The 16,840-nt window shown below is 40.8% G+C and overlaps 2 protein-coding genes and 1 long non-coding RNA gene across 4 annotated transcripts in view; all 3 read left to right on the top strand.

Annotated features, from left to right (window-relative positions):
• LOC111585658 (melanopsin-A-like) overlaps nucleotides 1-416 on the top strand; it is a 63,270-nt gene extending 62,854 nt beyond the window's left edge. The window contains exon 12 of the transcript XR_004846080.2: nucleotides 56-416. The gene's annotated coding sequence lies outside the window, so the exon portion shown is untranslated. The remainder of the gene's footprint in view (nucleotides 1-55) is intronic.
• On the top strand, nucleotides 272-15,910 carry ldb3b (LIM domain binding 3b). Of its 2 annotated transcripts, XM_023295213.3 has the most exons (9): nucleotides 272-416; nucleotides 3,768-3,919; nucleotides 4,378-4,453; nucleotides 8,878-8,900; nucleotides 10,481-10,678; nucleotides 12,085-12,108; nucleotides 13,351-13,520; nucleotides 13,633-13,669; nucleotides 15,241-15,910. In XM_023295213.3, the coding sequence occupies exons 1-9, from the start codon at nucleotides 321-323 to the stop codon at nucleotides 15,335-15,337; spliced, it is 873 nt and encodes a 290-aa protein (XP_023150981.1). In that variant the 5' UTR covers nucleotides 272-320; the 3' UTR covers nucleotides 15,338-15,910. The 2 variants fall into 2 exon arrangements, with proteins under 2 accessions (XP_023150981.1, XP_023150982.1); XM_023295214.3 differs by lacking the exon at nucleotides 12,085-12,108.
• LOC129347426 (uncharacterized) lies at nucleotides 4,460-7,395 on the top strand. The gene is made up of 2 exons (XR_008599533.1): nucleotides 4,460-6,471; nucleotides 6,512-7,395. It is a non-coding gene; the product is annotated as an uncharacterized LOC129347426 (long non-coding RNA).
• Nucleotides 15,911-16,840: the final 930 nt, after the last annotated feature.

Here is a 16,840-nt window from a genome sequence, read left to right as displayed (position 1 = left end):
GTGTGTGTGTGTGTGTGTGTGTGTGCATGAATGTGTATCTGTGTGTGTGTTGCAGAGGCTCCACGAGCACCTGACCCACCCACCCACTCCACCAGCACCATCACCACCCCAGGGTGTTTGTCCTGAGAGCTGGGAGCAGACAAGGAGAGACGGTAGTGAAGCCAGGGGCTGACGGAGGAGGAGCGACCACCGAGGCGACCGGCTGGGACAAAAGGATAGCAGGCAGGAGGACGGAGGACAAGGGCACGCCGAGCAGGAGGAGAAGCCAGCACAGTCAGCAGGAGTAGTTTCTCAGGAGGAGTGTTGACATTTAGCCGAAGATGAGCTCGTACACAGTGACTCTGAATGGCCCGGCTCCATGGGGCTTCAGACTACAGGGGGGAAAGGACTTCAATATGCCTCTCACCATCTCCAGGGTAAGGACCGTGTCGCAGGCGCAAATTTGTTGTGACAACTTAAACATACAAGAAACAAAACAGTTATGTGACACTGACAAGACTGTGACAGAAACGATGCACGCAAACTGAAAGTAAAGCTCCTCAGTTCAGATTGTTTCACCTGACTGACTGATTTCCTCAAATGAATTCACTCCAACTGATTAAAAAAGAAAACAACACACACACAGTGCAGAATAATGTAAACACACAACTCATTGAGGCTCAGAAAGCTTCACTTTTATCACTTTTCCTGCTTTATTATCTGTATGAGCATCTTCTAGATGATTTGCAGCTGAAAACATTTAAAGATGTCTCAGGAAAAACCAAATTAGATCCAACATTTTCCACTTGTTAGTCGCATTAACAGCTGCTTTAAATGATTATAGATGTATTACAGAACCTCCCATACCGTCCTTTAAAACAATTAACACACTATGTTTGAAATCTTTCTTTTTGTAAACCAGATTTGCTCCTTTTCACCTGGTTTGACAGTATTAGACATGAAGCGTGTGTCTATGCATGTGCCGACTGTAAATGTGTGCGTGTGCAGGTGTGATGTGTTGTATGTGTGGCTGAGCAGCGGTTATGTAATGTTGCTGTACATGATGATGATGGGGAGGAGGGCACCGATGTCATCTCCAGAGAGATTTCTAGAATAGAGCAGCAGTGGAAAGACAGGAATAGTTTTACTGGAGTGGAGGTGCTACTGCATTAGCTCACTCCTACTGCTACTAGTTTCCATTAAATTATTAATAAAAAAACTTGGTAAAATGTAGATTTTCTCTCAATTTTATTAAAATTAGAAGTCCAACCTGATATTCGGCTTGATTAATCGTGATTAAGATGTTAACATTTAACTCTGCACAGTCAAATTATGAATGCAGTGAGTGATTATTGATGATTTTGACCATGATTTTTAAATTAAACTTAATATCAGTGTAAAATTATGTTTTTAAAGATGCAATGTGACAAAGTTAGACTTGTTTCTACTGTCGAAAACAACAGATAAAGTAACCGACAAATGTAATGACTCTTGTTTATTATACAGACAATGAAAAATCCTCAACCGCTTAGTTTAGATATTAAATTTTAGTTTACGGAAACATGTTCTGCAGGAGAAACTCTCCCTCCCTCTGTCTCCTCTCTGCTCTCTCTCTGGCAGGACTGCTGGTGTATTTACAGCATTTCCTTTAAATAGCATTGGAGGAGAGGTGGATGGGTGGAGAGGGGTGGGATCGGGACGGGGAAAGAAGTGGAGAGTGCTCGGAGGCTAACCGCAGCTTGTGTTACCTTTAGTAAGCTTTACTCCTCGACTTCGGCTTCTGGAGCCAGCTAGGAGATGGGTTCAGGGTGGATTCAGGGAGGACTGAGTGAGATGCTCACCTGAGTAGCATCATAGCGGCATATCAACTCCCTCCCACCTCCAGCTCCTCATTCTTGAATCCTGATTGATGCTGAGCTGGTGGTCACCATGTGTCATATTGATTCACAGCTCCAGACATCTGTTAGTTTTACTGTCTTCTGATCCTGGTATTAGGAAGCCAAAGCCGAGGGGGAGAAGCTTTGATCTGGTAGAGCATTGTATCATAGGATTTGTGTTGGTCCTGATGGGCTGCGACAGGTCAACATAAAACACGGCAGGTTGACAAGTCGTGGGGTGATATTACAGTTTGACGTAGCACCGCCACGGTTTGGGTTTCGACCCACTTTTGCCAAGAACTAAGAAAGGAAAAAGGAATGAAGGAGGCGGATTCCTTACGTCTTGTTAACAAAGTCAAAGCAGAGAACTTTAAATATGTGACTCGTGTCATTATTTGCTGATTAAATGGTTCCTATCATAAAAAGTTTTTAAAAAAGTACAGTAGCTAACTAACCCTGACCTTCTCACTATGTGTCATCTGCACTTGAGTCTATTTACATGCTCTCTAGAGACTGAGATATTTCTAAATGAATGAAAGTACCTCTCTGATTGGCCAACGAGTTCATGCATGTGCAGCAAAAAAAAATCTGAACCACTGCACATGCTGATCTTTCTATCATTTTAAGCATTCAAATCCAGTTGAGACAGAATCATCCTCCATCTCCTGTTTGTCATGTGTCTTTAATGCATATAAAACATGCAGGACAGACTGCTCAGGCAGCGCTTTGTGTCTCTCTATGTGTTTGATTGCGCCGAGGCAGAAGTAATTTTTCTCCATCTGCTATCACCTGCCTGCTGCCACCTACTGTACCTCCACTTTTTGTACTCAGACAAAGTGACTGAAATTCAAATAGTGAAAGGAAGAAAGAGACGCTCAAAAAGCAGACAGGAGAGGAGGAAGGTAGACGGCAGGAACAAGGGCGCAGGAGACGGTGTGAAGAAGAAGTAGTCTCAAACGTGGATCGCACAGAAGTAATGTAAATAGAAGAAAAAAATCACTCAAGGAAGTGTTGTGTGAATGTCAGTGGCAGGTGTGTGTGTGTGTGTGTGTGTGTGTGTTTGGGGGATGGAGGGGGTCAATCACAGTGAAGACTCAGGCATCAACAGCGTTGCTTATTTTTAACTCTTTAACGAGTTGACTGTAAGCTTAGACTCAATACTATATAACTCAGGCCTCTGAACTCACTTAAACCTCCTCTCAGTGAAGTTTAACCGCTAAAGTCTGGCTTTTCAGCAGAGCATTAAACTGAAGTTAACTAAAAATGGTGATAAAGAACTGTAAGATCTGCAGGAACAAAAGCGTTTTCAACCAGTACAGTTTCATTCATCTCCATCTGTCTGCAGCCTGCCTCAGCCTTTAATACCTGATTTCAGTCTAGTTTCTCTTCCCACGTCTGTTCCAACAGCAAACACCAAGACATGAGACATTATTTTTAACATCAGAAATAAAAAGTATTCTTCTCTCCGCTCTTTTGTGCCTCTGAAATCCTGCTGCGTCTCTTCTCCTCATTTGTTCCAGACAGCCTCATTTGCTGCAGACTCTTAAACAAACCGTGGTTCTGTTCAGTCCATTAACACAACACACACCCAGACGTTCATCTGCAGGGCTGAGGGGTTTATTTGTTGTGCTTCATCAGCTTTTCTCTACCTTTAAGGCTCATTTACTGAGCTGCTACTCGCGCAGCATACATAAATGCGTGGAGTCGCTGCTGTATTGAACTGGAGTTTACCACAAATTATTTACATCTTTCCTGATATGCATCAAAGCTTTTAAGTTTCTTTTGTTCCTCAGGATGCATAAATATCAGGCCAGTTTGTACTGTGTGCGTGGAACTGCATATGTTTTTGAGTTTCCTGAGGAATCTGTGTCAGTGGTCCTAGTGTGACCTGCCCTGTTGACCCCTCCATAGATAACCCCGGGCAGCAAGGCGGCGGGCGGCAGCCTGGCCCAGGGAGACGTCATCTCAGCCATCGACGGGGTCAGCACCGACGGGATGACACACCTGGAGGCTCAGAACAAGATCAAGTCTGCTACCACCAAACTGTCGCTCACAATGCTGAAGTAAACAGGCAGTACACTTTTACAGAAACAAACATCCACACAGACTTCAGTAGATGATGCAGAGGAAACCTTTAAGGAGATGGATAATATTTGTGAAGAAAAATGGGCATGGGGTGAATCAGGAAGGAAGCAATAAAAAGAAAAAGTAGCACATGTTGTTCAACATAACTCAAGAATTCAGTGGAGGATTCCAGTTCACACTTGTGTAAGTGATATACTTGAGCAGAACTAGCTCCTAAGTTAGCCGTGATGTAACTAAATCCTGCACGTATGTACTGAAGCGTTCAGTTCACATTTAAGGTGAGCACAGAGAAGATTTCCCCCTTTTTACAATAGAATTTGAAAACAGCCTTATTCTGCAGCTCAAATATCCAAAAAAGGACCAAAAGGAAACACTATTTTGATTAGAGAGACTGTTTAATTCATTTTTAACTCATTTTTTATGATGTAATCTACAGATCAAGACGTCCCGCTCCAGTTCCCACAGCAACTCCAAGAATGGACTCACCCATGCCAGTCATCCCCCACCAGAAGGTATAAAACACCTCCTTATGTCATCATATCAACACCTAAAAACACCAAATATCATATATCTATGTGTATATGTTTGTATATATGTTTGTTTTCTGTGTTTTGTGCTGTTTTCCTTTACCTATTTGTACAAATATTCTATAATTTAGCCATCAGGTAGTGTTCTGCTGCCCTCTGGTGTAAAATATTGACATTGCATCTTCAGGGATCACTGGTCAGAGGTCAGCAAACCCCCAAACACCAACAACAGGCTACTACCTTTAGTTTAAACCTCAAAGCTTCTTTCTCTAGCCACATATCTACCTTCATTTGACATTGTCCCACTTTTTAAGGAGTTACAAGAGGAACATTTTGCAGGAGAGTTTCAAACGGAGGATAAAAGACTCTGCAAAAGGAATCTCTTCCCAGCAGCGGGATCCCCGGCAGGTCAGCGGGGGCAGTATAATTCCCCGATCGGCCTTTACTCCCCGGAGACTGTGAAGGAAATGATGCAAATGCAGGGCAAGTTAGGCGAGGGATCTGCAGCTGCCCTAGGAGTTTCATCACTGTTTGGGTAGGTCAGCACGTTTTTACCTCCGGTTCTAAGAAGGAGATTTAACTCCTTCAAGGATCCCCTAAAACCAGCACTCCTACTAAAATAGTGCAATAAGATGTCACAAAAATACTACTTTTCACTATAAATAGTAAACTATGTGGCACTTTTCTACCTCAGTGGCGCCTTATGGGTGTTTCCCCCCAGAGGAATGAAGTCACACCTCCCTGGTTTAACCTCACATTAACGGGACCTTGATGACAAAATGTACTCGGAACTTTCCACTGCCATCCCAGTATTCATACATCTCACACGTGGCACTATTTCAGGATTGTACACACAAGCGTACCTGGCCGGCGTCCAGGTAACAGAATAGCAGGAGATCGGACTACAGGGTCATTCTGGGATCTCTGTTACAGATCTGTAAGACTCTGTACTAAAGGTTGAGCCACCTCAGCGCTGCATTCAGATGTCTCATATGCCGTCCAGAAAAGTCAGAGTGGAGAGGGCAGGGCTTAGAAGAGGGTGTGAATGAGCTTCTGGGTGCTTCAAATCTCCTGAATGGTGCATTTATTGTGAAATAGAAATGAAACCAGAGAGATGATGCTGCAAAAATGGCATGAACTCTTTTTGCTGTTTCAGCTCCTCTGAAACATGCATCTGCCCCTTTTTCCCCCCGACACTGATGGGAATCCAAAGCCCAGAGCAGAGTTTTTATTCTATTTGAAGCAGAGACTTGCTTGTGATGCTTTTTTAAAGTCGGTGATGTGGAGGTAACTACAGTAGAGGTAAACGTTGGGTCACGTAACAGCCATCAGCCAGCAGAGGTCCCTTAACTGACATACAGGTTCCTGTATTTAATCTTCACCTTTATAAAAAAAAAAAATATCTGAATATTGTAGATGAGCAGTGAATTTTTTTTTTTTTAAAAAAGCTCATTACACCTCCCAGAGCTGAGTAGTGATGTCTTCAAATGTGTTGTTTTGTCCAACTTTAGTGATTAGAAGAACAACAGAAAACAATCTTAATTAAACAAAAAATGGAAAACCGATTAATTTTTACGATTTTTGGCTAAAACTTTGCCTAAATCCTATTAATTAACTGATTGCTTGAAAAATAGTTTCTGTTGAGCAACTAATTGAATCTCATTAGCTTGATGAATCATTTTAGCCACATTATCTGCTATACTACAATTACTGAAAGATACTCAAACTTATTTTGGTATATTTGGCCATTTTCAGCTCGGATCACTGGATGAAAAACATGTCCAATATATATGATAAATATTAAAAACTATATGAAAAATAGAGCTACAAAATATTTTCTTAAATCTAAATAGATAGATAGATAGATAGATAGATAGACAGATAGACAGATACTGTAGATAGATAGATAGATAGATAGATAGATAGATAGATAGATAGATAGATAGATAGATAGATAGATAGATAGATAGATAGATAGATAGATAGACAGATAGACAGATACTGTAGATAGATAGATAGATAGATAGATAGATAGATAGATAGATAGATAGATAGATAGATAGATAGATAGATAGATAGATAGATAGATAGATAGATAGATAGATAGATAGATAGATACTTTATTCATCCCAGGAGAAATAAAATACCAAACCAACGATGAGATAGTCTGTAACCTTTAAATCCCCAAATCTGTAGGTTTCTCAGAAATAATTTTTGAAAAAAGCCATGAATATATAGTTGTATTTTCTAAAATAGCTCACTAGTTTCCTAGAACAGTAAGTAAGGATTAAGTCGTGCATTTGTCAGGGACTATTTTGAGCCCTGCACGTTTTGAGCTCTGAGTATTTCTGGCAGAAGGACCAAGCGGGGTTGACTCAAAATAAACTACAATGCCCAGGTAAATGTCACTGTATTCATAAATATAGACCGCATCAGGCTGTATATTTAGTTGACATTGCGTTGTTGGTGGTGGACTTCATATGGGATTTATTGATCCACAATACTTTAATCCTGCCTGAACTTTACGCTGCAGTAGCTGGAGTTCTGTAGGACTTTAGTCATAGCCGCTGTGAGGGGAGTCTCCTCAGAGGGATGAGTTTGGCTGAACTCACTCACAGAATACTTGCGGAGGTTAATTAAGGGTGTAATCTGTTCGCGGTCCGACGTATCACATCCAAGTATCAGTCTCCACTAATGTGTTTCTCTTCTGGAGCCGAGCTGCTTTACAGTAACGGCCAAACGGTAAGTCAGGTGTTGGGAAACGTGCTTCAGGCAGAGCTCAGAATGATGACGGCATTGTCACGAAGGCAGCTGAGTACATTCAGCACACACACACACACACACACACACACACACACACACACACACACACACACACACACACACACACACACACACACACACACACACACACACACACACACACAGCAGCTGTTGTACATGCTGGTTATGGAATGTTCCGCTCTGGTTACACACCATCATCCTGAATCCCCTGAATGCCCAACCTGAGATAAGAGCCGGCATCTATAGGGAGATGCTGCTGAGCACGTTTCACTTTATCTACTGTACCCTGAACACAACACACATGTCCTGCACACATGGACCCCCCCGGCTGATGCATATGTGGCATTTCAAGAGTGGAATTGATCACGTTTACTCTGAGGATGAAGCCAGTGATGTCGAGTCTAATCACAGTTAACATGAAGGTCAGTCTGTGTGAAGAAGTCTGAAAAAGCACAACTTGATGTTGGTTATGCTAATTAAATTCTGCAGAAATTCGCTATAGCTCGTGATTTAAATCATTAAACACCATGTCTCCTTGAACTGTGATTAGAGAATAGAATCACTTAACAAAAAATAGTGAAAAAGTAGAACTGTTGTCAGAAAACACTAAAATAAGCTAGCACAAGTGAGTTACTTTGCATTACTTTGTAGAAGTGGTTGTTATTTTTAATAATTACATCTTTAAAGCAGATAACAGAAAGGCCGAACAATGTAGCTGTATCTTTTTATTTCATTTTTAGTTTTCTGACAGTCTTTGTCAGATATTGCAATCTTGCTTTTACAGATTTCTTTATCCCGAAGTTAAAAAAAACAATCTGCATCCAATAATTATGAGCCTTATTTGGCTTTGTTAACTAGCTTAGCAACAACAAAATGCAAGGATCCATAGATATATACAAAAATAAAGGTCACAAATTTTTAAAAAAATTGATGAAACTAAATATTCTCATGCATTAACCTTCCTTCAACCACTTTCAAGGACTTAATACCATCAATAACATAACCTGAGTGACAAAGCGCTCCTAGCATGTGATCAACCCATGAAGATTTAACACAGACTCAAAAAAGTACAATTTAATTAACATTTTACCTTTTTCTAAAGTCTCAGTTTCTTGCTGTAGAAGCTGTTAACAGCACAGCACAGAGAAATCCCACCTTCTGTTACATTTTGCTCATGTTTTGTAGATTATACCCTTTATTTTATGGGATCTCCTGAACAGATTCTTGGTAAAAGAGCTAAAAAAAAAGTCAAATCCTTTCCATACATTACAGAGTCACCTGCAGTTAATGACTGCAGTTCTGACATAAGCGGATCAGGTGGTTTGTGTTGTGTTTGTGTGTTCATTTCTGTCTGTCCTGTGCTAAATGTGTCTCTGTAACCCCCCACTGTCCTGCGTCATGTGACTGAAACGCTGCTGCTCTTGTCAGTCACTCTGAGGATGCAGATCGAGCAGGAAAATATCCCAGAGGTGACAAACGGCTGCTATTCTGACCTGTGCATGGATTACAGCAGAGCGCTGCCATTGGATAGTTTCCTACAACACACACGCTGCTATTGTTATCACCTCCAATGATTCATTACATTCTCTTCTTCTTTCTATGTCTGTTCCTCTGGTGTGTTTCAGGTTATCGCAAACACAGCTGCAAAGTCAGTACCGACTCGTTTCTCTGCATTTCATGTGCATGAAGTGAACCTCAGTAGAGATTCTATCAGAGTTTAGAGATCTGCTACTGGGAGTTTTGGTTTGGAGTGAAGTTGTGTCCAACAAGGATTCATGTGTGTGAAGTTGAAGTAAAGCTTTGTGCTTTTCTGTAGCTGGAATGACATTAAGGGTGCAAGGATCTGGATATAAATGGATATTAGATTAGATTAATAGAAACTGATTTCTGTTCTTTGTTTTAAAACCAAAAACTGTTTCAGGTTTCGCAAGCAAAAATTGAAGAACCAATCAGGTTTGGGGCAATTCTGATTTTCTTTCTGTTTTTTTTTTCTTTTTAATTTTAAACCAGAATCAAAAATTTAAATGAAACCTTCTGTTCATATTTTAACTCAAAACAAAAAAATTAAGAAACAAAACAGCTAAACAGCAAAATAAGTTTTGTTATTGGTTTCCAACTGAAAAACCAAAAAAATCCAAATTGCCCAAAACCACAAATGTAATTTGTTTGATTGGTTTTTAATTTATGTTGATTCTGACATCTTTGGTTTGAAGCAAAGACAAGAAAACACTTATTTTTTCATTTTAGTTTTATAATTATGCATAATTTAGGGATACCAGACTGTGCTGTTAATTTTTTTTACCAGATAAACTCTACAAAAAAAATCCCAATTTCAAAAGTTAAGTAATGTTATTGACAGCATCTGGTCCCTACAAGTTTAAGGAAAAAAATATTACATCTACTTACAGTCACTTTACTTTGGTTAATTTCTACTTTGTTCCATTTCTGAGGAAAATATTTTAAGATAATCTTCACTACATTTATCTGACAGCTGTAGTTCTATTTTCTTTATAGAAAAACAGTATATGATATAAAAGAGACACTAACTAAACAGACACAGTAATTAACCTGAACTTGTCATTCATGTGAAAACACTATTTTGGTGCTAGTACTTTACCAGAGTCAGTGTTTAAACGCTGATCAGGTTTTCCACCTCTGCCGGCCATTTTGGTGATTTCTATTGGTGTATTTGAATGCATGAGTGACAGCATTACATGTGTGTGCTTTGTACATTTATGCTTGTCAGCGTTGTGTATCAGTAAAACATCCGCTGTGATGTTGGTGTGTGTTTCGGTGTGTGTCGTTTTAAACATGCAGATAATGGTCTGTCACCTTGGCCTGCCCATTGGCATGTTTGCTTTTCTTTGGATGGAATGTCAACTTTATTGTTTGTTTCAGATAAAAGCTTTTATTTTGTCATCAGACATGTGATTTGCTCAGTGTAATTGAGGGTCCATCCAGCATGTGAGGTCCCTCTAAAACCCAATACTGAGCAGTACAACAGCTCCCCCTGTCTGTCAGTGGCAATACTACGCATTGACCCAATTCCCTATCCTCACTTTGGTGCTTTTTCTGCTGCTTCTTTCCTCTCATGTTCTTCTTTTCATCTCATATTCCTGTCTGCTGTCCCCGTCTGCTAACGTCTCATGTTTGAACTCTTCACCCCTGCACCTGAAACCTCCCTCTGAGACCCGCTGACCTTTAAACCTCCCTCCCTGCTTCTCACAGTGTGGAATACACTCCCAGCTTCAACCCCATTGCTCTGAAAGACTCAGCCCTGTCCACCCACAAGCCCATTGAGGTGAGGGGTCCAGGAGGAAAGGCCACTATCGTTCACGCTCAGTACAACACACCAATCAGCATGTACTCACAGGACGCCATCATGGACGCCATCGCAGGGCAGTCGCAGGCCAAGGGACACGACAGGTGAGGTCCCACAGCCAAACTAACCCCCTCCCTGGTCTCTTATGGCCTCTCATGCACTGGATATCACATCGCACAGATCCAACAGGTCCACCTGCTGAGAAGTTAAAGGGTCAGTTCACCCAAATTACAAAAAATAAATACTTTCTCACTTTCTGTTAGTGGTATCGAGCCATGCTGTAATTTTAGGTCACAACTTTGGGAATTCATGCCTCCAAAGACTGAGCTTAAAAGCTGAAACCACAGATTTTACTTTGTAGAAATAATGACAGTAATACACTCAGTTTAATCAGTTCACTTTCAGCTAGCGTCACGACACAATGCTGTGTAGAATGGTCTGACTGCACCTCATTGTTATTCTGCTATAAGGGGATAATGCTGGCCTTTTTGTATTTCTTTGAACCAATCCCAATTATCTTGAGGCTAAGAACAGGGTGCACCGACAATGTTAACTCAGAAAAATCAAGTCATCGTTATTTATATATCATGTTTAAAACAAACAGAACATAATTCTCTCCAATAAACTGACGATACAAATGAACCTACTCTGTGTAGTTATTGAAATTAAAGTGGAGAAAGGTGAATTGTTTTGGTGGAATATTTGCAGGAGTGGATAAATTAGCAGGGCTACTTTATTACATGATCCAAAACTTGGGGAAAACTTAGAATTTTCAGCATTTTGGCTGTTGCCCGGTGGTTGTTTTTGTAGTTTCCAGTAGTGAAGGGGATTTGGAAAATGCTAACACATAGATAACAGAAGAGGAGGAGAAAGCTATGAGAAATGTGCACCAATGGCAGATTTATACCCATAGTCTACATTCAGTGAGTCAGACTAACTCTCAGCTAAAGATTAATTGAACACTAAAGCTTTCGCCCTATGACTAGTTTCCAAAAAAATGGTAAACTACACATGCTTTCCTCCAGAGCAGCCTCAGTCACCTGGGCTCATGGATGTCGTTCTATTTAGAGCCATTTATCAAATTGAAATAAATCTTTAATGTATTTTTGTTATGAGATCAAACATATCACAAATCACATATCAAAAACATTATATGAAGGAATCTTGCAAATGGACATCTCAAATGAAGCCAAAACTATCCGCGCAGCTCAATGCTGTTTGCAGGAAATGAGAGACTATAAGTTTTTGTAATTTGGGTGAACTGGCCCTTTAAGACACTTTGCTTGAAAAGCCCAAATGAAATGGAGCTTCTGAGCATCTGTAAAGGCTACGCTGCTACGAATAGAAATAGTAGCGTATGCCCAGGCTTTTCCTCGTTGTCTGTCTGTGCCACGTACTCCTCCGTGCTTTTCACCCACTTTCCTCTGCTCATTCCATCCGACCAACCAACCACACCTGTGCTGTCCTCCACCCATCCCTCCCCATCCTCCCCTCCCGGTCGTGACCTCAGTGAGGAGGCGGGCTCTCCGTTGGCGTAAGTACCGCAGCGCTGCTCTTCCATCCCGCCTCTCCTCATACATGTGCCTCCGTTGTCTCATGGCTTGTGCATTGCTCCGTATCTCATAAACTAATATCCAGTTGAAAATGTCCCACAGCATCCTATTCTTTACTCTGTCACTGTTTGTGGTTTTAAACGTGTTAAACCGGCGTGATGATGGACAAACTCACTAACCATGAGGCTATCATGGACTATGTGGAAGTACTTCCAGGTACTTTGTTCCAAGTGTGAGATTGCAAGTTTTCCTTTGAAAGAGTCTTCTGAATAAACAACCAGTAGCATCGCAGCCTTGAACCTGAACCTGATGGGATTTCATCTAATGGGATTTCATGGCATGGGAATGTTCTGAGTATCCAACTGAAGGTTTTTAAACAACTACTGCCCAATCGGTATCGACTCACTTTCTAACAATCATTTAAGAATCCTAGTAAAACATTATCTATCCATTCACATTGCTGTGTAAACTCACTCTAGCAGTTATTGTACTGTACATTACAGGCGTTTTATGAATGAAACTCTGGGATGAGAAAAAGACGTTGAATATAAAGGATTAACAAACTGTACTCTGAGTGAAGGAACAAAAATGTAATTACTGACCGTCATGTCATAACTGCCCATAATTTTTAAAAAACATCTATATTAATAAAGTTGATAACCAGAATGTAATTTTAGGAAGATTTGTGGTGCAGTGCGGCACATTGGTGTCTATTTTCAACTATTCTCGCCTGACATGAAAAGCAAATAGTCACAGATGTGAAAATGTCTGAGTGATGATACCAAAAGATACTGACAGACACCAAACAACAAATAAATTGCACCAGTTTTCTTACAGAGCATATCTCTACCTTGTAGAAAAAGTGTGGAAAAAATGTATACCAGTTCTTCTGTGCATTTCAGTCTATGTTTTTTTAAGTTTTAAGTGGCTAACATGTACATTCATACATGTAAATTTACCTTTTTTTCCTCATTCACCATCTTAGAAACGTCTCAACCCTTTAAGTGTGGTATCAGCTTTTCAATCCCTCCAATTTGAGACCAACAACACCAACAAAAACATACCCAGAAAAGACAACAGTCATGTTAGTCTCTGTGGTTGTAGGTGGTAGTGGATCATGGGCATTTACTACATGATACAGGCTCAGTTGTTACATTTGGAGTCCTTACATGCAGTAAATATGAAAAACAGTCAGAGGTCTAACTATACTTTCTGTCCTCCAGTGGAGTTCTGCCCATGAAGGACCCTGTGGTAGACTGTGCATCTCCAGTGTACCAGGCAGTGATCAGGCCAGGAGAGACGGTCCAGGACATGTCTGAATGGGCTCGTCGTGCTGCCAACCTGCAGTCTAAGAGCTTCAGGATTCTGGCCCACATCACTGGAACTGAATACCGTGAGTACATTTATTTCTTCTTTTGTCCTCTCTCTTGACTCATCTTAGCTAAAACTCTTGTCTTATATGTAATTGCTAAATTCCCTTTTCTTTCCATTTTCTGTCTCTGCAGTGCAAGACCCAGATGAGGAAGCCCTGGCGAAGTCAAGGTAGGTGGTCGTTTCAGGAGACATCATCGCTCACTTTTGGACACTTTGGCATTTAAACTGGGCTTGTAGCACATTGTCTACCTTACAACGATGGGAAAGAGGCACCGTTTATGTTTTGACAACCTATATCTAATGAGTTATTGATGCTGGAAGTCTGAATCTGTGAATATCTTTCCAACTTTACTGAACTTGGGGCCACTACCACCTAAGGAGTGATACATTTAATTTTGAAAAAAGCATTTAGCCATACTTAAAGCTTTAAGTGCTTTATTAACACAAAACTAAGATTTTTTTAAATTGTTTTATGATCACAGGTTCTGTCTGAAAAGAGGTGGCATCATTTTAAACAGTGAAACCAAACTAATGAAATAAAATGAGCAACCAGTGTGAAATACTGGATTCTGCAAAAACAAACAACTGAATGCAGAATACTGGACAAAGAAATTCTCTACAGACATTTTTTTTCATCTAAATCTAAATGTTACCTTAACACAGTTAATGTATTAACTTATTTATGTGTGTATGCATGTATTTATTGATTTATTTAGTGCTGTTAACATATCAGAGTTATGAGTGAGTTTTTCTTTAGATAGGCAAAGGCCATTTATTGATTACATATAGGCTATTAAATACATGTTTATTAATAACTAAAAAGCGTTTAAAATAATATTAAACAACTTAGGCATTTATTGAGTCACTAAAATACTGTAGAGTACAGACCACATCAGCATGATTCTAAGCATCCTCTGGTAAATGAACAACCAGATACTGATGTCTCTCACCATATGGACTTCAGGAGATGACTGGGGGATGATAAACTGTGACCTACTGGTTGGATTCTCTCTGTTCTCATGTTTCTTAACATGTTGGTCTCCTGATGCTGCCTTACTTCAGCCAGTCCATGAGCAACAGAAAACACAGTTTGTACCCACTGCCAAGTGTTCCAGTCTTCCCAATCACGTCTGCAATTTTGAAAATGTTTTTGCTTCTGTGGACGTGGTGGAGTTTCGCTTGTAGACATTTTTAAACACGCGGGAGCAGCAGCGTCTGTAACCAGGCAACCAGAGACAGGACTGGACAGGACCATAGGACCGGGTAGGACCAGGCAGAACCGGTTATGACCATGGGACCGGACAGGACTGGGTAGGACCATAGGACCTGGTAGGACCAGGGAGGACCGGTTAGGACCATAGGACCGAGTAGGACAGGGCACACAGAGAAGTCTATCTGCTGGCCCTGGCATCGGGTCCTCGCTACAAAGGTCCTACGTCGAAGAAATTAGCTGCCCTTAATATTTCCTATGTTTTATTTTGTTCCGTATACCATTTTGATGATTGTGTGACAGACGTGTATGGGACATTTATGAAAATACGGAACAATTTGCGTCCTGTATTGATTCAATATGGGACGCAACAATTAATTGTCAAATAAAGGACGATTCCGTATTTTAAGGGACAGATGGCAACCCTAGTCATATCAGTCTTCTCATCTAACTCAATATCAACGTATATCTCTATAATTATCATAAAACACCTAATGTAACAGTTTTTTCATACCATTCTCACCATCAGAGAGAAGTTTGAGTCAGAGGTCAAAGGCCCTCGCTTTGCCAAGCTGAAGAACTGGCACCACGGACTGTCTGCACAGATCCTCAACATCCAGGAATAAAGAGGAGAAGGAGAGAAAAAAACAAGGAGACAAAGAGGAGAAGAAGGACATGCAAAAGATGACATGGACAAAAGCACAGGAGTTAACAGGAAGAGAGGGATAAGTTATGGTGACAAAAATAAGGAGCAGGAGGAGAAGCAAACTCCTCAGGAATGTGGGATAGTGTTGTAGCCTTAAATTAGTAGAACGTGAGATCCTAAATGTTAGTGTGAGAATGCCATATGTTCATACGCTCTAATGTCTCATGTATCTGTCTGCTGCTGAGACCTGATCCTGCATTTTGGGGTTTTTCTTTGTTTCCTGTTTGTTTGGGTTCTGTCTCTCTTAAGTGAAAGAGAAATTGTACAAAAAATAAGTATTCAAGTGAAAATGCAGAAATGATGTTTCTTTTATGCCCCAGTACATAAACACACACACAAATGTACACATTTTGACACTATGAGCATGTTTGTGAGGCGGCACACAAAGAGAAGTACGCACAGAGATTTATCCACATGCAACAAATACAGTATGTAAAAAATGCACTCAGAAATGTATTGATATCAATGTGAATAAATGTTTTCTTAAAACTAATCAGCTGAGCGTACTGTTGGAAAACCCACAAAGGAAATCAACGCGTGACACTTTCTGTTCTGAGAATCGGAACCGGAGGCACGAAGTTGTGTCACAATTGATGGAGTTTAACCTCAATCAACAAGTCATATTTCCCGTTGTTTCCATTGCTGGTGGGAAGGCAGAAGGAGTGTTTTGACGGTCAGAAAGAGCACCTAATAGGTTTTGACAGAATAATATGATTGTTTATTCGCTGCCGGCTACACAGGTAGTGAGACTAGTGAGATTGGTGTTGTGGTGCAACACCAACACGACTGCTGACGTCTGACGTTACGGTGAGCGTATTGCGTCACTTCCTGTTGTAGCGCTGTGTTGTGTTCTGTGACTGTTGTAGCTTATCCACTCCATCTAATTTGATATTCATTAAATCTGTGTGCAGCGGTAATATTTGAATCGTAACATACACTCGTTTTCTTCAAGCACCTTCTCAGTACTTAATTCTAAGTTAATCTGTAATCTCTGTCCGCTAGCCTAGCACTTAGCAGTTAGCATGGCTTCTTCCTCTTCCTCTCCTTCTCTTTCCTGCTCAGTGTGTCACATGTTTAGTTACTCCTCTGCCTCCTTTAGTGATAACGATGCCTGTAATAAATGCAGTCTCTTTGTAGCTTTGGAGGCGAGGCTCCGCACCATGGAAAACACCCCGCTAGCTGTTAGCCAGGTCCCCTTAGCCGGTGCGGACCGCAATAGCATAGCTGCTAGTGTAGCTTCTGCTAGCCGTCCCCTATTAGAACTCCTAAAGCATGACAACCCAGAGTTCAGACCAGGATGCAGAGTTGTAGTCTTCCACACCTCTCTGCAGTTTCCTCTCAGCTGTCACCCTCCAGTAATTCAGTTAGCTTTATTGAGACTGTGTCTGTCCCCTGACCACCAAAATTCAATAAATTAAACTAT

Source organism: Amphiprion ocellaris, chromosome 18 (genome assembly GCF_022539595.1).
Source record: "Amphiprion ocellaris isolate individual 3 ecotype Okinawa chromosome 18, ASM2253959v1, whole genome shotgun sequence".
NCBI lineage: Eukaryota > Metazoa > Chordata > Actinopteri > Pomacentridae > Amphiprion > Amphiprion ocellaris.
Note: the sequence above shows the minus strand (reverse complement) of the source record. Positions and strands in the feature narration are given on the sequence as shown.

Excerpts from the sequence above, each read along its gene's own strand:
- ldb3b (XM_023295213.3), top strand. The coding sequence starts at position 321 with ATGAGCTCGTACACAGTGACTCTGAATGGCCCGGCTCCATGGGGCTTC. Across the intron at positions 12,109-13,350 it reads GAGGCGGGCTCTCCGTTGGC|TGGAGTTCTGCCCATGAAGG; the intron begins GTAAGTACCGCA and ends TCTGTCCTCCAG. Across the intron at positions 13,521-13,632 it reads CATCACTGGAACTGAATACC|TGCAAGACCCAGATGAGGAA; the intron begins GTGAGTACATTT and ends CTGTCTCTGCAG.